Source organism: Mustelus asterias, chromosome 9, assembly GCF_964213995.1.
Source record: "Mustelus asterias chromosome 9, sMusAst1.hap1.1, whole genome shotgun sequence".
Lineage (NCBI taxonomy): Eukaryota > Metazoa > Chordata > Chondrichthyes > Carcharhiniformes > Triakidae > Mustelus > Mustelus asterias.
The window spans coordinates 89,222,286-89,246,918 of record NC_135809.1 but is presented as its reverse complement, the minus strand read 5'-3'; the positions used below and the strand labels follow the sequence as shown (position 1 = coordinate 89,246,918).

General features: G+C 42.5%; 1 protein-coding gene across 7 annotated transcripts in view; it reads right to left on the bottom strand.

Moving 5' to 3' along the window:
• Positions 1-24,633, bottom strand: part of LOC144498799 (oxysterol-binding protein-related protein 5-like) — a 157,911-nt gene that overhangs the window by 24,564 nt on the left and 108,714 nt on the right. For all 7 annotated transcript variants that reach the window (XM_078220488.1, XM_078220487.1, XM_078220485.1 and 4 more), the window contains 7 exons: positions 24,232-24,379; positions 20,062-20,135; positions 16,421-16,501; positions 13,158-13,259; positions 10,720-10,923; positions 8,860-8,944; positions 1,190-1,352 (listed from right to left, as the gene is read on the bottom strand). In XM_078220488.1, coding sequence (XP_078076614.1) covers positions 1,190-1,352; positions 8,860-8,944; positions 10,720-10,923; positions 13,158-13,259; positions 16,421-16,501; positions 20,062-20,135; positions 24,232-24,367 — 845 coding nt within the window. In that variant the 5' untranslated portion in view covers positions 24,368-24,379. The remainder of the gene's footprint in view (positions 1-1,189; positions 1,353-8,859; positions 8,945-10,719; positions 10,924-13,157; positions 13,260-16,420; positions 16,502-20,061; positions 20,136-24,231; positions 24,380-24,633) is intronic.

Genomic DNA, 24,633 nt, shown 5'->3' with positions numbered 1-24,633 from the left:
AATAAGTAGTTGCAGAGATAGTTAAATGCATTTGGTTGTAATTTTCCAAAATTCTCTTAATTCTGGAAAGGTCCTATCAGATTGGAAAATAGTAAATGAGATTTCTCTATTCAGAAAAGGAGGGATATAGGAAGCAGTTAACTACAGGCCAGTTAGCCTAACATCTACCATAGGGAAAACACTAGAATCTATTATTAAAGGAAGTTATAGCAGGACATTTAGAAAATCAAAGCTACTGGACAGAGTCAGCATGGTTTTGTGAAAGGGAAATAATGTTTGACAATAATTTGACAATTTTTGACAACATTGTACATAGCCTGGTTCAGCCTCAGTTATTGCTCAGGATGATTCACAAAACCGTGTTGGTAGAGGACAAAACAATGATTTCTTGTCTTCTGAGTGTTCAACTGCAAAGGTTCTGACCTAACGTCAGACAACAAGTTTGTCAGACCAGAGGTCGCTGTGGATCAAGAGCAGTCTGATTATAAAACCACAGAAATTTACACCACAGGATGTCATTCATCACATCATATCAATATCTGACCTTTGTTAAATTTAATCTGAAACCAATTGCACTGCCATGCTATCAGTTGCAGAATTTATTAGCATACATATGGAGGCTGAATTTATAATTGTGGATAATGTCACCTAGGCCCAGCATGTAAATGAGAAGAGAGGATGGAGGGTCAAACCTTGGGAAACTTTAGAAATGTAGGTAGAGGAGGAGAAGCAAACATTTGGAGATGCATTGGCTGTATAGGAGAAGTAGGAGTATAGCCTTATAAGGACACTCCTGTGCAGTTGTAGTAGTATAACAGGAAGATATCCTTGACCATGCTAAACAGCACGGAGAGCTCAAACAGGATATTGTTTGTGAATTTGACTGGGGCTCTCTCATTCCTGGGAAAGAGCAGAAACCAGACTGAAGGGAGCTGATCATTGAGTGGAGAGGTGGACAAGGAGATGGGAAATAACGCATATAAGGAGACCGGAGGTAGGATCGTCATGGTAGAGGATATGATAGGCCATATGGCCCATTTCTTGAATGTAGCCAGCCATAGCTTTGACTATGATTAATGAATAAACTTCAGGGTCAGTACCAGTTGCTACCTGTCTACATATACACGTAAAACATCCACGTTCTAGGCACTATTGGAATAAGTCAATAAGTCTGTGACCGGACACCTACTGGAAGAGCTCTTGGTGAGTGGGACTGAAGCCTCGAAGCAGACTATACAGTCCTGGGTGAGTTGCATCCATCGAGCAGTTCAGATCACCATCCTTAACTGTGTTGCGTTTGAGAAGACTTGAACACCGCAGAGCTAGCTCCAGAGCATCCATCCAACATCGACCTAAGGAGGGACAAAAGAAAAAAATCAGAATAAACCAAGAGATATATGCCCAAGAATATGAAATTGGAAATAAACCAGACATTTTTGACTATCAGTCAGAGAGACACGGAGGAATATAGACCTGACAATAAACTGGCAGTGAACATCAAGAATACAACGAGGAAGATGTTTAACAATAAAATCTTATTGTATATCCTTGTGTAAAAGTTGAATTTTTGAGAATTTATTTTCTGCAAAAAGTCATGGGTTAACTTTTACACGAGTAGTATTTCGAGGGGTTGACATGGCTTGGCTATCACCATCAGCTTTAATTTTGCACCATCCACCATACTAGATGGAATTACAATGAACTGTCTCTTCTTGTGGCCAGTCATCTTTACAAAGAAGGTTTTTTTCACCAATCTTGGTAACAAGCTTGTTTGCTGCCATGTTCATTGGTACTTAATGCACATTTTCACTGTAGGCCAATCGACAAGCACTCTTTTCTCTATGTCAGGTGACAAATCAGTGGAATTTGTTTCGTTTATTGTCAAGTTCAGATGGCAGACATTGTGAAATTTTCATTTTCTGACAAAGTACTGAATTGTGTCCTTTCCTGAATCTTGCGCCTCACTGGGCACGAACATATAATTCTGAAATACCATTTTCCATGAGCTGAAGGCATAGAGATGGATGACCCCACAGGTCATAATAACATTGTGCCAATGTTTGTTAACCTATTTTTCTTTCTTCTCCAGGTTAAATTGAAGTACATGTTTGTTGTTGTTTCTCGAAGGCATCGTAATAGATCATGTGCTAAACATTAATCTTGTTGACTGGCTGGGAGCTTGGAAGAAGAATCTAAAGGTTTCCACATGATTGCCTTGAAATTAATGAACCATTGTAAATATTTGTAAGGAATTAATAATTCCAACATAGTTGGATCCCTCAAAAAATTAGGTTAACTTTACAAATATAACATGAAAAATTATGTTTTTTTAGATCAAAAGTCATAGGGTCAACTTGTACGCGAGATTGACTTTTACACAATGTTTTAGGATACATTTCTATAGTGCCTGTAATGTAATGAAACATCCCAAGGTGCTTCACAGAAGCATTATTACTCAAAATATGACACTAAGTCACATAAGCAGATGTTAGATCAGATGACTAAAAGCTTCGTCAAAGAGATAGGTTTTAAGGAGTGCCTTAAAGGAGGAAAGTGAGATAGAGAGAGAGAGGTGAAGGGAGGGAATTCCAGCGCTCAAGACCTAGGCACTTGAAGGCACATCCAATAGTGGAATGATTAAAATTGGGGATGTGCAAGAAGCCAGAATTAGATGTTAGAGTGCAGGCTAAATTTTTTTTAAAATGACTATACCAAATATCTGAGAAGAAACAAGTCTGTTTGCAAACTTGGTATCATATTTGACCCCAAGTTGAGCTTCCGATCACACATTTGCACCATCACTAGGACCTCCTTTTTCTACCTCTGTAACATCACCTGCCTTCCGATCACATCTGTGGCTGAAATCCTCCTTCATGCTTGTACATCCTTGTGTAAAAGTTGAATTTTTGAGAATTTATTTTCTGCAAAAGGTCATGGGTTAACTTTTACACGAGTAGTATTCCGAGGGGTTGACATGGCTTGGCTATCACCATCAGCTTTAATTTTGCACCATCCACCATACTAGGTGGAATTACAGCGAACTGTCTCTTTTTGTGAGATGAGAGAGCTCGGGACTAGTAAACACTCAGAGGGATTTGAAAACAAGAATGAGAATTTCAAAATCAAGATGTTGCTGGACTCGAAGCCAATGTAGGTCAAGGGACTCTCTCCCTCACAGCACTGTGGTTGTACCTACACCACAGGACAGCAGCAGTTTAAGGCGGAAGCTTAGCACCACCTTCTCAAGGGCTAGGGATGAGCAACAAGTGCTGGCCTAGCCAGTGATGCCCACATCCCGTAAATTAAATCAAGATAGGACACAGGCAGCAGACTTTTGGATGACCTTAAGGTCACAGAGGATAGAATGTGGATGACCAGCCAGGATTGCGCTGGAATATTCAAGTGGAGAGGTTAAAAAAGCATGAATGAGGATTTCAGCCACAGATGTGATCAGAAGGCAGGTGATGTTACAGAGGTAGAAAAAGGAGGTCCTAGCGACGGTGCAAATGTGTGATCGGAAGCTCAACTTGGGGTCAAATATGATACCAGACTTGTTTCTTCTCAGATATTTAGTATAGTCATTTTTTTAAAAATGTAGCCTGCACTCTAACATCAAAGTATATTTAAACAAAGCAGTGCTCTTAGCACTGATCCTTGGGAACACCAATGTCTATCATCCTCCAGTCAGAAAACAACCATTTACCTGGACTTGCAGTTTTTCATCCATAAGCCAATATTTTTGCCAACCTTTCTATTCTGCGAGCCTCTATTTTGTTAAGCAGTCTTTTATGTGGTACTTTGTCAAACACTTTCTTTAATCCGTATGGACAACATCCACCTTATTCTTAACTATTACTCCATCAAAAAATCAATTAGATTCGCCAAACATGATCTTTACAAATCTATGCTCGGACTCCTTAATTAACTTAACCCTCTCCAGATGTCTGTTAATTCTTTTATTGATTATTGTTTCAAAAACCTTACCCAGCACAGATGTTAAACTGATTGGCCTGTCGTTAATGGAATGTCTTTACATCCTTTATGGAACATTTGCTATTTTCCAATCCTCTGATGCATCCCCCATATGTAAGAAAACTTGAAAGATTATGGAACTCCTCTGCTATCTCCAACCCCTCTTTTCTCAGCAACCTGGATGCAAGCCATCCGGATCAGGCAAAGGCACTCCAAACATACTCAGCCTTTGCAGTAGTACAGTACATCCTTTTTTTTTTACACCATCCATTTCCTCCCCCAAGGTGTGATCATAATGCAGTCAAACAGGTTGCGTGTGTCTACCTGCAAATCCTTCCAATACGCCAATGGCTCCTGCTAAGAGCAGGAGAGACTCCTGGTCAGCCACACTTGATGTGGAATGGAGCCGTTCAAGCTATAAGCACCTCGCGACAGACTAACGAGACTGTTCCAGGAATTACTATCTATGGAAACAGACAAAAGTCTGCCTTAGTGAACCATGGGATGCAGGAAGAGAATTGGAGTTGCAATTACCTGCACTATTTCAGCTTCCATCAATATGTTGGCCAGCATTCTCTTCCTTCGTAAACACTGATACAAAGTATTTGTTTTGTATTCAAATCTTGTCCTGCTACCCTCTTTGTCCTGATCAGGCCCCATCCTGCCTCTTGATACCGGATTTGATTTTGTTTATTATTGTCACATGTATACATTGAAGGGGGTGGGGGTGAGTTAATAGGTTGTGATGAACAAAGCATCGTAGCTGTGAGGGACAGCTCGGTGGATAGGATATTAGGATGTAGATAGGGTGGAAAATTGGGCGGGGATCCTGGATTCAGGATTCAATCCTGGACCGGGGAGCGGCGCAGGCTTGGAGGGCCGAAGGGCCTGTTCCTGTGCTGTATTGTTCTTTGTTGTTCTTTGTATTAGTATAGTGAAAAGTATTGTTTCTTGTGTGCTATACAAAGCATACCGTTCATAGAGAGGGAAAGGAGAGACTGTAGAATGTAGTGTTACAGTCATAGCTAGGGTGTAGAGAAAGATCAACTTAATGCAAGGTAATTCAAAAGTCTGACAGCAGCAGGGAAGAAGCTGTTCTCGAGTCAGTTAGTATGTGACCTCAGACTTTTGTACCTTTTTCCCGACAGATGAAGGTGGAAGAGAACATTTCCGGGGTGCATGGAGTCCTTAATTATGCTGGCTGTTTTTCTGAGGCAACGGGAAGTGTAGACAGAGTCAATGGATGGGAGGCTGGTTTGCATGGTGTATTAGACTACATTTTATAGTTTCTTGAGGTTTTGGGCAGAGCAGGAGCTATACCAAGCTGTGATACAACCAGAAAGAATGCTTTCTATGGTACATCTGTAAAAAACATTCTTTCTGGTTGTTTACCATTTACATGCCAAAAGATGATTTTTGGGCTCCCTTTTATGTTAACTGCCATTTTATTCTCAATTCTCTTTGCCAGTCTTCTTATCCTCTTCACTTCCCCTCTCAAAGTATTGTATTTGCTCTTGTTCTTGCTTGAAGAATTTGCCTGATACACATCATACATCTTTTCTCATTTCATCATATTCCCTATCTCCCACATGTTGGAATGTACCTCGCCTGAACCCGAAACATTTCCATCGTAAAGGCCACCCGTTATTCCATTATTGTTTTTCACGTCAATCTTTAGTTTAATTTTACCCTGGCTAGATCCACTTCCAATGAAGTTAGCCCTCTTCCAATTTAGAAGTTCCACTTTACATTATTCCTTGCTCCTCTCCCTTGCTAATCTAAATCTTATAAAATGATGATCATTCTCACTCATGTTCCCCTGCAGACATTTGGTCCACGTAGCCCACCCCAATTCCCAGCACCCAGTTCCAACAATATCTCCTTTCTGATTGGATCAAGAACATACTCCTGAATACATTTCAAAAATTCTTGTCCCTCCTTAACCTTTATTCTAACATGATCCCAATCAATAATTGGGGAAATTAAAGTGCCCCCACTATCATCACTTTATTGATCTTGCACATCTGTGATTTCCCTGCAGATTAGCTCCTCTAGCTCTCTCACTATTTGGAGTACTATAGAATACTCCCAGTAGCGTGACCATACCTTTCTTGTTTCTAAACTCTAACCATGTGGATTCTGTCCTTGTCCCTTTTTATATACATGTTTTATCAAACACAACAACATTTTGTAATTTCCTTATTTTTGTTTCATTTTCTTTCCCTTCTCCCTTGCTGATTCTGATTTAGATACAGTTTCACAGGCACTGACAATTCTATGCTACTTCACTCATGTGTGAGCTGGATACACATGTCAGCAGTTAGTTGAGCATACCCTAGTAGAGGCCAAACCTGTTCTCAGTAAACATCTACAAATGTGCAGGTTCTGGCTGTGATATCTAGACAGCAATCAGGAACGGGAAGTTGACTGATTAGCCCCACACACCTCAAGGGAACTGGGATTCAATTGTACTTATCATATAGTGCTCATACCATATGTTGACATTTGTATCAAATTCCTCTTTCCACTTATTTTACAGAAATGTCACCAATTTGAATAGAAAAAGTTAACTGCTCTTTGTATAATGAATAGGAATGGAATACAGGAGTTGGGACGTCTTGTTGAAGTTGTACAAGACATTGGTAAGGCCACACTTGGAATTCTGTGTGCAATTCTGGTCACCCAATTATAGAAAGGATATTGTTAAACTAGAAAGAGTGCAGAAAAGTTTTACTAGGATGCTACCGGGACTTGATGGATGGAGTTATAAGGAGAGGCTAAATAGACTGGGACTTTTTTCTCTGGAGCGTAGGAGGCTGAGGGGTGACCTTACAGAGGTCTATATAATAATGAGGGGCATAGACAAGGTAGATAGTCAATATCTTTTCCTAAAGGTAGGGGAGTCTAAAACTAGAGGGCATAGGTTTAAGATGAGAGGGGAGAGATACAAAAGTGTCCAGAGGGGCAATGTTTTCACACAGAGGGTGGTGAGTGTCTGGAACAAGCTGCCAGAGGTAGTAGTAGAGATGGGTACAATTTTATCTTTTAAAAAGCATTTAGGTAGTTACATGGGTACGATGGGTATAGAGGGATATGGGCCAAATGTGGGCAATTGGGATTAGTTTAGGGGTTTTAAAAAAAAGGGCAGCATGGACAAGTTGGGCTGAAGGGCCTGTTTCCATGCTGTAAACCTCTATGACTCTATGATTAGTCACCGTAATTTGTGTTTTACGACTCAGTTCAATATGGGTTGTTGCATTTCCCCATTAGGATATCAAGGAAGTGAATATCTCAAATGGAATTTGTGTATTATTACATGAAACTGAGAACACTGCTGAGAGAGGGAGGGCGAGGGGTGGAAAAGACAACGGGCCCAATTCTCCCATCACGACCTACAGCTTTTCTGGCAGGTCCGGTCGGGAGAATCACGTGTCGACCATTTTGCGGGATTCACGCATGAGTCAGGAACGCATGCACATCCCCCAGAGCCAGAGAACAGTCACAGTCGAGACCGCGCTGGAAACCAGCGGGAAGAGAGGCAAGTCAATTGAATTTTTAAAAATATATTTTAAATATATTTTGCATACGATTATTGGGCCTGGCACGGAACCTGCCGGGCCCGATAGCATCTCCCACCCCGCCAGGAGTACTTCATTCCGGTGGGGTTTAGAGTAGCTGCCCACATTCGGGGAGACCCCGCCGGAATGAAGGGGGGGGGGGGGGGGGCAATCGGGCCCCCCCCAGGGGATTGGATGGTGGGGAGCAGTGCCCCCTGGGCATGGGCACCCTGGCAGTGCCAGCCTGTAGCCCCTGGCACTGCGCAAGGGGAAAGATGCCCATGCCTAGGTGGTACCTTAGCACTTTGGGACCTATTGTGGGCGGGGCCTAGGGGTGATCAGTGGGGGTGGGGGGGGTCCCGCTGCCACTCTGCATTGGGATTGGTCTGAGCTGGAGGGAGGGCTGGCCTGGGAATTGTCATGGGGTCCGCGATTGGCCAGCGATTGAGCTGGCCAGCAAACGGGGAGACTGACAGATCGGGGCCACTGCGCATGCGCAGAGTTCCAGAACTGTCAGACTCTGGCGGGAATAGGGCCCGCCTCCCTCTGGGCTTTTAATGATATTCACGATTGTGACCTCTGCAGTGCACAGAGTGGGGAGATTCAGGTCTGAAGCTGCACTGAACAAACAGTCGTGATCTAGACCAGTTTCCCACCAATTCAGTGTTTTTGGGAGAATTGCCCCCAACATTTCTCTTGTGACTATTTCCAGTGACTTACCAAAGCTTCTTTGACAGCATCTCCCAAACCTGCAACTTCTGCCACCTTGACAAAGACAGCAGGCATAATGGAACACCTTCCCCTCTAAATAACACACCATCCTGACTCGGGAAAATATCACTGTTCCTCCATTTTTTGCTGGATCAAAATCCTAGAACTCCCTACCTAACAGCACTGTGGGAACACCTTCACCACGTGGACTGTAGCAGTTCAAGAGAAATTAAGGATGGGCGATAAATACTGGCCTTTGCCAGCGACACACATCCTATGAAGGGATTAAATAATGTGACCAGTGCAATTCTTCCCCCTACCATAGTGTTATGGAGGAGGGTAAACCTTACTTTGTAAAGGTTTCTCCAGAATACCTTATTTTCCTGAAGACATCTTGTAGTTAAGAATACGCTCATTTAATGCATCCGGTCTTATCAGAGTTACAATGTAGAACTGTGGAGTAAACCTCAGAAGTGAGTTACTGTGATGGTTTCTGGGTATAAACTTTGCCTTCCTCCAGGTATAAACTCTAATTCTCATTTCCATCCTACTCTACTGTGTACCCTCCAAATTCATTCTCACCATCTCACAGGCAGAAACATGCGAGACATAAGCTCACCATCCGACTCAGAGGCAGCTCGGAAGATCAGGTAACTACTGGGCAGAGGTTGTGTTATCGATCCCACATTCTCACCTTTTGGACCCTGAAAAAGACAAGGCCTAAAGTTAATATAAGGATGAGTGGTTTTGGAGAAAAAGTTCTGGTTGACATTGTGTGATAAGTTGGCCACAACCATTAATTGGCTCAGCTGGTAATGAACTTTCCTTTGGGACAGGAATTAGATATAACCCCTGGGGCTAAATGGATCAAGGGATTTGGGAGGACTGGGGGGAGGAGGCAGGATCAGGGTAATGAATTTGATGATCAGCCATGATCATAATGAATGGCAAAGCAGGCTGAAAGGCCTACTCCTGCTTCTATGTGTGACAAGTAGATTTGGATTGAAGTCTCCTCTGACACCTTGTATAGTGTTAGGAGCATTATTTTCTCTGGAGATGTAGCCCTTCTGAGGAGATCTAATTTGTCTGTTGAATCAATGGTACCTATTGCAAATAGCAAGTACTCGATAGGCACTCAAACTGGGAGAGATGTTAGTCTGATTCTAGACAATTCTCTTCGAGGGCCAAAAATTGATTACTTATATTAGAGAGATCTGTTATATTTCCATTCTGGCACATGAATCTAAAACACTTTATTGTGGGCTTATTTAGACTACTGTCACTGGAAACAGCCTTGGCTTTGATAGCAGTATATCAAATGAAGGAATTTGCAGTGCTACTTCAGGTGGACCCAAATCCTAGCTTGTACATTGCTTTTCCACAGTTATCTAAGAATGCAGAACTCCTGGAGCAACAATGTAAACAACTACCGCCATTCTTTTTCCATTACAGGCATCAAACCTGAGCTTCTGGGTCATTGATGCAGGTTCGTCAATTTGGCCTGTGTAGATCTCCCCTAGGCTGCAGGAAAACTCTGGTGCTAAAAGCCTAAATTTACGATCTTTCAGAAAACACGTAGTTATTCTGTTGTTGGCACTGGTGAGGTTAAATTTGTTTCATAACATGGTGGATTCCACAGCACTCAGATCCAAGACAATTGCAAAACTGTTGCAACACGAGCAAAGTAAAATTGTGTAAATGGCATGAAACTAATCCTCCAATGAACAATAAAAATGAATGCATTATGATGTGAGGGGCTTGATGCATAATGCCAATTCTACTGTAGTGCATCAGACAAGCAGGATGCTGCCAATATCTAGGTTGGGAGAGCTGAGCTTCACGTTAAGAGTATGTATATAGTTTTAGTTCACATGCATACGACATATAGCACAGATCGTGCAATTTAGCCATGCTTTAACTTCAGAGACTTTTTAACAGCATCAAACTTAATGTAACCAGAATTGTACTTTCTGAAAGAAGTATTTAACCCTATTTTTCTATTCTTTTCCCATACCCTTTAAATTTTCGTTTTCCAAATATTTCTGTATTTTCCTGTCCTTCCATTATTGGTTCTGGTGGGATGTTCCCTCCCTACTTATGCTGTCTAGCCCACCTAATGGAAGTCAATTTTTTGTTTATAATATACTACTTACAAAGACTGGTGATGTGACAACTTGATCCCTCTCCTCAATTCATAATAGGACTCATGATTGTCAATTCCCACCTTTATTTTTCAGGACTGCAATCTCACCGAAGTGAATGTGTGCATGAAGTATGCTCACATTTGTTTCTTTTCTCTTCCAACAATAAGGGAATGCATTGCAACCAGATTTACTCCAGCATCCTTCATGTATAAGTATTGTATGTATTGTAGATTTTTGAGGACTTTAACTAAACCTTTGGCACTGAGATGTCCACTCGTTTGTTCTTTCTATTTCAAAAGAGACCTTGAATCTGTGGCACACTAGACATACATTACCTTCACTGCCCAGATGGATTGATCCAGAGGATGGTATAGTTTGAAACAGAAGCCATCCTTTTTGGAGGGTCTTTCGATGAGCTCGCAGGTGTTGAGAAGGATGGTCCCCACCCATTGGCCATTGCTGGCTGTTTTGTAAATGAGCAGAATGCCAGGTTTGAGCACACACCAGAATTTGGTCCAGCTTTTCAGAGTACCTCGGATCTGCAATTGAGATTGTGCTCTTCAATCAGTATTAAAAAAACTGAGAATATAAAATTTTGAGCAACATTCATCGAACAGACCAATGTACTGGACCTAATTGCAGAGGTGGAATGATTATTTTTTGTGTGCTAGACAAAGGAGCATTGATGCAAGGGCAAGTACAGTAAAAACAAATTTGACACTGTCTTCACCTGGATATTTGGCTCAGATAAAATGAATGGCAGTCTTCCTCATTCAGGCCCTGAAGTAGAATGGAAGCGAATTTTTATGAAGATGTGACTAGGGCGGTTGATGGAGGAGAACCGGTGGATGCGGTGTTTTTGGATTTCCAAAAGGCGTTTGATAAGGTGCCCCATAAAAGGCTGCTGAAGAAGATTAGGGCACACGGAGTTGGGGGTAGTGTGTTAAAGTGGATTGGGGACTGGCTATCCGACAGGAAGCAAAGAGTCGGAATAAATGGGTGTTTTTCCGGTTGGAGGAAGGTAACTAGTGGCGTGCCGCAGGGATCGGTACTCGGGCCGCAACTATTTACCATTTATATAGATGATCTGGAGGAGGGGACGGAGTGTAGGGTAACGAAGTTTGCAGACGACACAAAGATAAGTGGAAAAGTGAATCGTGTGGAGGACGGAGAAGATCTGCAGAGAGATTTGGACAGGCTGAGTGAATGGGCGAGGATATGGCAAATGGAGTATAAGGTTGATAAATGCGAGGTTATACACTTTGGAGGAAATAATAACAAATGGGATTACTATCTCAATGGAAACAAATTAAAACATGCTACCGTGCAAAGGGACCTGGGGGTCCTTGTGCATGAGACGCAAAAGCCCAGTCTGCAGGTACAACAGGTGATCAAGAAGGCAAATGGGATGTTGGCCTATATCGCGAGGGGGATAGAATATAAAAGCAGGGATGTCTTGATGCACCTGTACAGGGCATTGGTGAGGCCGCAGCTGGAATACTGTGTGCAGTATTGGTCCCCTTATATGAGGAAGGATGTATTGGCATTGGAGGGAGTGCAGAGAAGGTTCACCAGGTTGATACCGGAGATGAGGGGTTTGGATTATGAGGAGAGGCTGAGGAGATTGGGTTTAGTTCACATGCAAACGTTGGAGTTTAGAAGGATGAGGGGGGATCTTATGGAGACTTATAAGATAATGCGGGGGCTGGATAGGGTGGAGGAGGAGAGATTCTTTCCACTTAGTAAGGAAGTTAAAACTAGAGGACACAGCCTCAAAATAAAAGGGGGTCGATTTAAGACAGAGTTGAGGAGGAACTTCTTCTCCCAGAGGGTGGTGAATCTCTGGAATTCTCTGCCCACTGAGGTGGTGGAGGCTACCTCGCTGAATATGTTTAAAGCGCGGATGGATGGATTCCTGATCAGTAAGGGAATTAAGGGCTATGAGGATCAGGCGGGTAAGTGGTACTGATCCACGTCAGATCAGTCATGATCTTATTGAATGGCGGGGCAGGCTCGAGGGGCTAGATGGCCTACTCCTGCTCCTATTTCTTATGTTCTTATGTTCTTATATCTAAACACAGCTAAATCCTTTTTTGGGGCTTATATCTATGGCCAATTTATAGAAGGATCCTTCACTGACCATCAGGCAAAGAACAATGATCACTTGTTCCTTCTTTACATCGCCATTTCATACACAAATTGGGTTACGATATTATGCACTAAATTTCTCTTTACCTGTCTCAGGCCCTGAAGTGATATCAACAAGAGGAGTTGCAGTGAAAAATGAAACGAAAATTGTAACAAAACATTACTGCACGCCTACTACTGCAATCTGCGTATGGCATGGAGGTGGCAGAAGAATGGGGATCACAGAAAGAGCGTCCATGTGGAAGGCTGTGTGTAGCTTGTGAATCCTTCCATGCTCCACCCAACTTTCTGCCACCTACATTTCCAGAACCTGTGTGGAATTGCCAAGAGGGAAGATGTAGTGACATGAGAAGAAGGAAAAAGAGACACTTAGTTGATAAGAGTTGGTAGTTGAATCCTGTCAGTTGTTGTTGTTTTGGGTTTGAACACCAATGATTTTGTAGTTAAGTTGGTTGAAGTGATTGCAGCATCTATTATTAACAGTTGTGACTGTAATTTAAGAGTGCCTGAGTTAACCGTTAAGATAGGTTTGGATACCAATAGTTTAGATGTCTATGGATTTAACTAGTTAAATTGTATTGGCTGTCAGTCGAAATTTTTGTGATGGATTTGAACACTAACCTACCTTCAGCCAATCCTCCATCACAACCACAGTAGGATCCTTCAAAGCACTGAGCATCTCCTTGCTGGCCCTCTTCTTCTCCTGTCTGTAATTTTTCTTTTGAACCTATTTAAAATATAGAATCCACCCCCACTGGTGAATTAAACAGTTTATCACAAAAAACATTTTGGAATACACAACAGTGAGAGTCACTGGAGAACATTTCATTAATGAATATTTAAAAGGAGACTGAAGAAACATGTTAAGTAATTCTTTCAGAATCAATCATTAATGAAAAGGCAACCTTATTTTGTAGAGGAAGGCCTCGCATTTATGCAACACATTTAATCTCCTCAGGACATTCCAAGGCACTTCACACCTGATATGAGATTGCAGCAGACAATTTGTACATAGCAAGGTCCCACGATCAACAAGTGACATGTATGACAAGTTATGCATTCAGTCAAAAGAAAAATATTGGTTAGGACAAGAAACTGATTTTTGAAAAATGCAGACGTTGGTTTAACTTCTCATCTGAAAAATAACACACCTGAAAATATAGCATTATTTCCACATGACACTGAAGTGTAAGCCTAGATTGTTGGTTAAGTAGTGCTTTGACTTAAATCTTCGAATCAGAGATGAGAGTGCGACCAACTGAGTCTAGTTAAATGGTTACTATGGCTTAATCAGGATTGAGAGGCGAGTGGAAAAGAAAAGAACAAGGAGTGGACCCTTTTTTAAATGAATAAAAAGCTGAACAATTAGCACAACCATGGAAACCCATCATCAGCCAAATCTGTTTATGCGAACTGGTTGAGCCCCTGGGGAAAAGATGTGGAGAATATCAGAAAATGTTATGAATACAAGTTGTTATTTGTATGTAATCAATGTAACAATGTAATCAAACAACCAAAGATACTTCACTAGGGCATTAATAAAACAAAAGATGACACTGAGTCACAAGAAGATTTTAGGGCAATATCAGGAAACATTAAACATGCATGACTGATTAAAACACATTTGGTCAAGAGAAAAACGTTGGTTAGGACACAGGAAAACTCTGATCTTTGAAAAGTGCAGATGTTGGTTTAATATCTCATCTGAAAATGTAGCATTATTTCAATATTGTATTGAAGAGCAAGCCTGAATTATAGGTTCAAGCACAATTTGACCAATATGGTTGGTCAAATAAGTAAGTTTTAAGGCGTTTCTTAAAGGTGGAAAGTGAAGCAGAAAGGTGGAGCGTTTTAGGGAGGGAATTCCAGAGCTTAGAGTCCAGGCACAGGTACAGCCACCAGTGGTGGAACATTTAAAATCAGGTACTCAAGAGAATTAGATGAGCGCAGATATCTCAGAGGATTGTAGGGCAGGAGGAGATTGCAGACATAGCAAAAGGAGAGGCCATAGGTGAATTTGAAAAGAAGGATAAGAATTTTAAAAGCAAGACGTTATGTAACTGTGAGCCAGTGCACGTCAGAGAACACACATGATGTGTAAATGGGAATGAGATTTGATGCGAGCTGGAACAAAGGCAGCAGAGTTTTGAATGACCTCATCTCTACAGTGGATTGATTGAACATGAGACACCAGCTGGATGTGTGTTAGAATAGGCAGGTCTAGAAGAAAAAAGCATCAATGATGGTTTTAGCGGTAGCTAAGTGGAGGTCAGGATGAAGTTGGGCAATGTCACAGAGATGAATGTCAATGGTTTTAGTGATGACAAAGATATGTGGTTGGAAGCTCAGTTCAAGATTAAATATGACACCAAGGTGTCGGACAGCTGGTTCAGCCTCAAGACAGTTGTCAGGTAAAGAAATGGAGCTGATGATGGTTGTAATTGCTACGCTATCTGTATAACTGATATGTCTGATATTTTGCAGCAGATCACACTCCAAAAGTTATTACACCTGTTGTAACTGTTTCTCATGGATCCTCCTAATTTGTACATTCTAATATACCCTGCAGTGTACTAACTGATACCTCAAACTTCTCATTGTAATACTGTTTGCAATAGCATAGTGCATCTCACCCAGGATTTTGAGTTTGTGATGACGACTAAAGACAATGCTTTGATTTTCTCAATATTTAATTGGAGGAAATTTTGGCTCACCTGACAATAGATGTTAGACAAGCAGTCTGCCAATTTAGATTGTGGAGGTGTCGAAAGACATGGTGGTGAGGTCAATCTGGATGTCGTCAGTGTACATGTGGAAACTGACATTGTTGAAAAATAAAAAGGGGGCCAAAGAAGATTCCAGAGGTGACTCTCTAGGAGTGAAAAAAGATGGCATTGCAGGTGATTTTCTGACTATGATAGACAAGGATGGAAACAGGCGAGTGTAGGTGGGTGACGGTGTCGAGGTTTTGGAGGAGAATGATATGATCCTGAGTGAGATGCACAATCTATTGCAAACAGTTTAACAGTGAGAGGTTTGAGCTATCAGATAGTACACTGCAGGGTATGTTAGAATGTACAAATTAAGAAGTCCCACGGAAAATAGTTACAACAGGTGTAAGAACTTTAGGAGTGTGTTCTGTTGAAGAATGTGGGATATATAAGAGTTATGTAGATGGCATAACAATTACAACTGAAAATAGAGTATTTGGCCCAACTAGTTTATATTAGTGTTTATTATGCGAACAGTAGTCCTAATCCCATGTGTCTATCCTGTTTCCCTATTCCTTTAAACAATAGCTTCCTTAAAAAGCCAACAAGGTTGCTGCTTAAATCACTAATTCTAAGCTGAATTGGAAGATGTTCTGAAAGGGTTGTAGGTTTTCATTTTTTTTATTCATTGGTGGGACAGGGACATTGCTGGCTGGCCAGCATTTGTTGCCCATCTCTAGTTGCCCTCGAGAAGATGGTGGTGAGCTGTCTTCTTAAATCATTGCAATCCACGTGCTGTGGGATGACCCACTATGCCGTTAGGGAGGGAATTCCAGGATTTTGACCCAGCGACTGCAAAGGAACGGCAGAAGGAAAGATGAGCTGAATGGGCTGAAAGGCCTTTCTCATCTGCACTTCTCTGTACTATCAGAGAATAAGGAATGTGCAGATTTCAACACATGTTTCATGGGATATGGTGATCTGAAACTCATAACTCTTGAGAAGCTGATCTGCTGGTGAATCTAATACATGACTGCTTTGTGGAGCTGATGTCAGATCAGTTGATTAATTTCTGTTTTGTATCAAAATAATGATTCCGTCTCAAAAGCTAAGAAACAGTGAAGGAAGTTACACAGGGCCACCCTTTTCTGCTGCATTGTCACCAGGAGACACGTACCTTCAAAGTTTCTTTCTTGGTGAGTTTAGAGATGTGGGGTACACAGTCTTTGCTGCAGCCGTTGTATAGCTTGGAATCAGACTGAAAGAGACGTGGGAGACTAGGTTAACACTGCTTCACCACACTGGGAAATGGACATTACAGCTAAGCCCATCAGGGCCAGTTTTTTTGCTATAGTTGGTGGGTATGACAACCGTTTTTCTTATTAATTCACAGCACATGGCCATTGCTGACAGGATCAGCATTTATTGGCCATCCCTAATTGCCTTTGAGGGGATGATGGTGAGTCACCTTCTTAAACTGCGACAGTTGTGTGGTGCAGATACTTCCTTAGTGTTGTTAGGGAGGGAATTCCAGGATGCTGACCCAGTGACAATGAAGGAGTGGGGATATATTTCCAAGTTAGGATCGTATGTGGCTTGGAGAGGAACTTGCAGTGGGTGGTGCTCTCGTGCGCCTCCTGCCTTTGTCCTTTAGGGTGGCAGAGGTCACGGACGGTGCTGTTGAAGAAGCAATAATGAGTTGCTGCAGTTCATCTTGTAGATGGTACACACTGCTGCAATGATGCGCTGGTGGTGGAAGGATTCAATATCTAAGGATAGTGTATGGAGTACTGATCAAGTGGGGTTGCTTTGTCCTGAATGGTTTCAAGCTTCTTGTGTGCTGTTGGAGCTGTACTCATCCAGGCAAGTGGGAAGTATTCCATCATACTCCTGATTTTTTGCAGATAGCAGATAGCGAACAGCCTTTTGGGATTCAGGTGGTGATTTATAACCTGCAGAATTCTCAGCTTTTGATCTACTTTTGTGGCTGGTCCAGTTAAGTTTCTGATCAATGGTGATGGTGAGGTATTCAATGGTAGTAATGCCATTGAAAGTCGGGGAAAGGCGTTGAGATGGACATTGCCTGGTATTTGTGTGGTTTGAATGTTAGTTGCCACATCTCAGCCCAAGTCTGAATATGCCCATGCTATATTATGAGGACATGCAAATAGAACTGAACATTGTGTAACCATATTGGACATCCCTACTTTTGATGTTATGGACGAAGCAGCTGAAGATGGTTGAGACTTGACCGGACTAACTCCTGCAACGATATCCTGGGGCTGAAGGGTTTGGCCTCCAATAATTACGAAGAACTTCCTTTGTGCTAAGTATGACTCTGGCCTTTCACAAGCTTTCACACCGATTTGTAATTGACTTGAATTTCACTAGAGATCCTTGATTCCACACTCAGTCAAATGCTGTCTTGATGTCAAAAGCATTGTGGGGGCAATTCTACCAAAAAAATTCTAAATGTCAAATTTGTATAAAAACTGGAGTAAGTCACACTTTTTTTCACACACCGTGCACTGCTGAGTGCACTAGCATAAATCAGTCCAAAAATCAGTGGGCGGGGCCTATTCCTGCTAGCGAGGCTGGCAGCATAGCGCTGAGCAGGCCACTGCGCATGCGCTGATCTGTCAGCACTGAAATCGGTGTATGCGCAGTGGCCCCACACTGCCGGCCTCCTGATTGCTGGCCAGCCCTTCGACCCCACATTGCCGGCCATGCGACCCCCCCCTCCCCACGGCCTGACTGCTGGCCCTCCAAACATGCCTGGGCCAGCCTTGACCCGATCTCCCAATTTCCCCCCCCCCCCCCCCCCATCCCCCGCAGCCCTAAACCCTCCAACAGGTAGCCCACCCCTCACCCACACAGATGGCCAGCCCCGATTGCTGGTCTCCCTCCCTTTGTCACTCAGCCCAAGTGCAGAGTGATAGTGGGAATCCCCCCCGCCACTCACAGATCGCCCCCTGGAGGCCCCACCCCATTAGGCCCCACGCCCCTGGCACTTCCCGATGCCTGCTGGGCAGTGCCTCCTGGGCATTGGCACTTTGCCCCTTGGGCAGTGCCAAGGGGCCTAGGCTGACAATGCCCGGGGGCACCCTTGGCACCTTCCCCTCTGCGGGGCCTCGATTGTCCTCTCTTCATTCCAGCGGGGTCGTGCCGCCAGCTCTCCGCAAGTGGGGAGCTATACTGAACCTGAGGCCCACTAATGCTATTTAAATTGAATGCAGCTAATGATTTAAATAATTTATGCATCCCCGGGCCGAATTCCGGCATGTAGCTGACAGCGCTGGTCATCCAGCTGCCGGAGATGTGTGGAGGCGTGGTGCCCACCGGGGAGCCCGCAAAACAGCCTCCACTAGAGTCTCCTGGCACATTGCACTCCAAAAGCAGCGCAGCAGGCTGGGAGAATCGCCTTCATTTTCTCTCACCTCACCTATGGACATCAGTTCTTTTGACTATGGATAAACAAAGGCTTTGATGAGTTCAGGAGTCGAGTGGTCCTGGGAACTCAAGCTTAGCATTTCAAAATAGACCATTGGTGTCACTTCATAACATTGTCAATGACCCCCTCTATCACTTTCCTGATGGTTTTGAATAGGTTAATGTGGAATAAATTGTTCTGTTAGAATTAGTCCTGCTTTATGTGGGCAAGGCATTTTTTTACACTTTGATTGCAGTGCTGTAACTGGAGAGGTATAAGTTGGCTAGAAGCATGGCTAGTTCTGGAGCACAGATTTTCAGCATTATAGCTGGTATGTTTTCAGGCCCATAAGCTTCTCTGTAACCAATGTGCTCAATCGTTTTTTGATCTCATGCAGAAAGAGTCCATTTGGCTACTCTGTGATGTTGGAGGCCAAAGGATCACCCATTCTTCATGTTTAAACAATGATGACTGACAGCCTTTTGACAGCAGGGAATCACAGCCAGACTTACATTATCAAAGACCATCTTCCTTGCTTAGAGGAACCAAGGTTCATTTTGGACCTTTTCACAGCCACACAACCCAAGACCGAACAAGGCATCATGAACCTGGGCTCACACCTGGGATTTACATGTTCTTTATGCTGTATTGAACAGGTGTCGCTATTCACTGAAGCATTTATTACATTTTAAAATTGTACTTTTTTTTCCCCCCACTGAAACAGCACACATGATTTACTTTAATCTTTAATGAGGTTCTGATCATCAGCTCCATGCTGTGTCTGTGATGGTTTTAAAACAAAGACGACCAAAAACAGAGATTAGTTATGGAAGTGAAACAGTGATGGATTTTCTTCATGAGAATGACTTGATCTGTTTCTGATAACATCCAAGCAGTAGTCTGTAAAATAGAAATTCAGGTGCTCTGCACCACCTTTACTGTCCTCTCCTCAAGGTTGTTACATCTTGGAGCAGTTCTTCTGATATCACTGGCCTCCAGGTCTCACTTACTGTGACCATTGTTTCCTCCATGCCAGAAGAGAAGAAAGCATGGCAGGGAGGATGGCTGAAGCGGGTTGTAAGGAGGGAGGTGGTTTAATTTTTACTCAGTGGAGCTAGCTGGCAGTGACTACACTGAATTTGTGGAATGCCCTATGGAATCTTCCAAAATGTGGAAATGAAGAGCATCTGATATAGAATTTCAAGTTTATGATTTTCTTTTGTGCAGCTGATCTCGTCAGTATCAGGGTGTGGGGCTCAAATCTGAAATGTTTAAGAGATTCCTTTGAATCCAATCCAGAAATTACTTTATACTCTCTGTGCTTGTCGGGTGGCTGTGGGTTGTTCCCACTTGAGGTATAGGTGTGGCCAGAAATGTCACATCCCTACCTTGCTGCTGCTGATAGGTGTTGAAGTGACTTCATCAGTGAGAGCTGAAAATCCATTCTTTTCCATATCAGTACCTGTAGCAAATAAAAGATACAGGGAGTAGTGAGCCAGCATAGCGGATAGTGGAACTGCCTAACTGGTAACACAATGGCCATTAAAGCAGGTTTAATAAAATCACAATGAAAGTAGACTGAATCAGAGGATCAGTCGGGCACTTTCCTACTCAAACTTGTTGTAAGAGTCCTTAGCACCCTGTTCCACACAGAGGATGCAGGAATGCTTGTAAAATACTTCACCAAATGTTGATTGGATGCAGGAGGTATAACAATGCAAAACAAGCCAGCCCACTTTGAAAAATTAATATACAAGAATCTACTTTGCAGTGTGAAGTAGCAAACAAACTGTAACAAATACACAGCATTAAATACCTGCTTGATCAAAATCAAAACAATGACTGCTTGCTTCTCTCCATGACGAGTGGCCAGCCAAAACAGTGTAATGAGTAGTTTCCAGGAGCATGATTTTGTTAACGTGTCATTAATTTAATGGCATGGATTTATTTTTTTTATCAAAGATCAATTTCATCATTAAAGATTTTCAAAGTGGTCGAGGAACTTTTGGAATAATTGATGAGCTCCCTTAACCTCCAATGGCCTGGTCATCTTTGTAGCAACGTCACCTATATAAGTAAACAGCTTTGTCCTTACTGAGTCACATCTAGATCGCAATTCAAATCAAAATCCAACTTGACAATGCATTGATATTCTGTCCTGTCGTAAGAAAATTATACAGTCAGGACACTGAGCTTGTGAACATCCCATGCTGATTTTACAAGGTGAGATATTAAAACAGGAATGAGATCTAAGATCCCTTCACTGTACAGAGTGACACAAATTCATGACGAAGAACACAACTGATTACATAGCATAATCAATGGTGTCTCAGTACCCTGTGGCTGATCAGTACATGGACTCTCAAAACATGGTATAAGGATCAGTTGTTACTATGGAGACTGGAATGTCTGTGGTAGGTGCACCATTTAGTGGTGTGTGTGCATTGTAGACACATAAGTAAGCATAGAATAAGAAAACTACATACATGTTATTAATTCTTTCCCTTTTCAAAGACAGTTTACATGATCATGAATCCTGTATAACCTCCTTAACGTCCTGAGGGAAAGTCCTGTAGAAATGCTCAGCAACTCTAGGAGGTAACAAAGCAATTTCCAGGACATTCATTGCCTTTACATCTGTATTATTCAAATCCAGCATCCATGCCCTTTTAAAAAGTTAATTATTGAAATGAGAAGGTCCAGTATTTCTTACTCATTTCTAATTGCTTTGAGGACTGGTGGCAGACTGAATTTTTAAGAATTGAATTGGGCCGGTTCTTTCAAGTTATCCCAGGTCTGTGTATCCAGACAGCAATGTGAAGCCAATTAAAGCCATTGTAGCACAAATTAACCAGCCTCTTCCAGGGGCAATGGCTGTCGGAGTCACATGGGACTCCTACTATATGTGTAGATAGTTCCCTCAGAGGCGGCGAGAGCATAATAGGAGCTCAGAGCGCCATTAAATGAATGTGAGAATATAGAATTCATCACAGGCAAACGTCTTCAAGTGGAAGTGTTTTCCCTGCCGATGGATCCACTGATAGCTCTGTGTATTAGGATTTGTCTGCTCTTCTGGGAACACTGTCCAGTTAGGGATGGCAGGTGGGCTCCAAATGTAGTAGGGCCAATCAGAGCAGCAGTTTCGCCCTCTCCCTCTCGGTTTACCCAATCAGCACACACCAGTCTTTGTGGGCTGCAAAGCCTCCTTTCCTTCTGCCGCTCTGATTGGCCCTACTGCATTTGGAGCCCACCTGCCATCCCTACCTGGACAGTGTTCCCAGAGGCGATTTCTTCATTCAAAAGAGAAAATGCTGAAAAATCTCAGCAGGTCTGACAGCATCTGTAAGGAGAGAAAAAAGAGCTGACGTTTTGCTTCCAGATGACCCTTCGACAAAGCTTTGACAGAGGGTCATCTGGACTCGAAACGTCAGCTCTTTTTTCTCTCCTTACAGATGCTGTCAGACCTGCTGAGATTTTCCAGCATCTTCTCTTTTGGTTTCAGTTTCCAGCATCTGCACTAATTTGTTTTTATCCAGCGATTTCTAAATTGGTGCCTCCATTAAGATCGCATTTATTTACTGACCACCTGTCCTTCTGGGTTCCTGACCAGGAATTCTTCACGACAACGGGGTTATCTGCTAGTAGCAAAACTCAGTCCATAATTTGGATTATTAGTGCAGAGTCTGGAATACTAGTTCAGTTAAAAAAAAACACTGCACTCTTGTACCACCGAGGAAATGTTGTATCTGTGCTTTATTTGATTACCTTGAGATTTCCAATCCCATTCCTAACTAGATATTTATCCAGCCTATGTTCAGGGAGTTTGTCTCAGTATCAACAGCATTTTTGGGGATCTGTGCCAGGACTGTTCCAAAGATCGCACATGTTGTTACAATTTCCTTTCCTCCAGTGATGTGGCTCCCAGTAAATTGACTGGTGAGTGGCATCTTGATAAGTAGAACCAAAGTAGATGAGCAAGCTAACTAAGGAATGTGCTGCTTGGTGAATGATTAATTCCTTCCAGGACCCATGTGAAATGTATGTCAAATAATGTCCAGAAACAAATTAACTTAGGTTCAGTGCAATAACATCACTTACCTGTATGTCATGGAGGTTCACAGCATGGAAACAGGCCCTTCGGTCCAACTTGTCCATGCCACCCTTTTTTTTTTAAACCTCAAAGCTAATCCCAATTGCCTGCATTTGGCCCAAATCCCTCTATACCCATCTTACCCATGTAACTGTCCAAATGCTTTTTAAAAGACAAAATTGTACCCGCCTCTACTACTCCCTCTGGCAGCTTGCTCCAGACACTCACTACCCTCTGCGTGAAAAAATTGCCCCTCCGGACACTTTTGTATCTCTCCCCTCTCACCTTAAATCTATGCCCTCTAGTTTTAGTCTCCCCTACCTTTGGGAAAAGAGATTGACTTTCTAGCTGATCTGTGCCCCTCATTATTTTATAGACCTTTATAAAATCACTCTTCAGCCTTCTACGCTGCAGAGAAAAAAGTCCCAGTCTATCCAGCCTCTCCTTATAACTCAAACCATCAAGTCCTGGTAGCATCCTAGTAAATCTTTTCTGCACTCTTTCTAGTTTAATAATATCCTTTCTATAAAAGGGTGACCAGAACTGTACACAGTATGTGTGGCTTTAAACCACTCTGATCATAAATATGCTACCCTACATCCCTGATCTTGAGTGCTCTGACTTTCTGGTTTCCAGTTCCCCAAATGGTAGCAACCATGTTGTGCTTTAAAAAGTAAGCCTATACCGTGAATGTCTACAGACTATTCAACTATTATGTGAGTACAATTCTACCCTCACCAACTGGGCACCCTCACATTTTCTGAATGGTGATTATGAGTGGGAATCTTGGCTGAACTTTCCCCTCCTTAACCCAGTGACACTAAGATTAATCTGCTGCTCCAGATCTGTCAACTCAGTACTATATGGGAATCAAACCAAAGAACCTCTGGCCTGCATTCTTCCATACCACATTAGCTTTATCAGTGGAGTGGGGAATTCACTCAAGAATTTCAATGCTGGTCACAAACTAGCGGCTCCTACTGGACAATACATGTGTGCACACCTGGCGAGTATAGAATCGAGTTCAGTAGTAATGCGACCTATGGTTGAACACCAACTGAGCCATCAAGATGTTTCGACGGTACCATCTTAATGCAAGAATAGAAGTTACATCATTAATGGTAGAGCACTTGTTTTATATATATTATACCAGAGCTCATAATGTATTAGAATTTGCATAATTACTTTCTTGCACTGTTTTGTCTGCACAATATCAGAGTTCAGTAGTAATGCGACCTATGGTTGAACACCAACTGAGCCATCAAGATGTTTCGACGGTACCATCTTAATGCAAGAATAGAAGTTACATCATTAATGGTAGAGCACTTGTTTTATATATATTATACCAGAGCTCATAATGTATTAGAATTTGCATAATTACTTTCTTGCACTGTTTTGTCTGCACAATATCAGGGTTGGACTTATTGTATATCAAAGATGAACTAAAAGTGAATCAAACGTAACAAACCTGGGGTCAAAGGGCATATCTCATTGTAACCTCCAAAAGAAGAGTTTCGGGTTAGCTTGCGAGGGTCGATTTTCTGCGGTGTTGCCAATCCAGTACAGAGTGAAAATCTGCGCCGCGAGACATGATCCTCTTTCATGGCATGAGTTTTCTGCAGAATACAGAAAAGTACTCATGAGTCCCTACCAGAGAACAATTTACAAGGAACTAAAACACAGCCAACAACTGCATTCCGACTGACGTGCCTGCTCTTCACGTGTTTGGGCAATGCCATTCCAAAAACCAAATGCCCTCACAGCCATTCACACAATACTTTCCAATGGGGATTCATGGTGATGAGTGATCAGGAACAGTCCTGCTCCATTATTAGCCGCAGAATTGCCAGATTTTCATCCCTTCTCTATA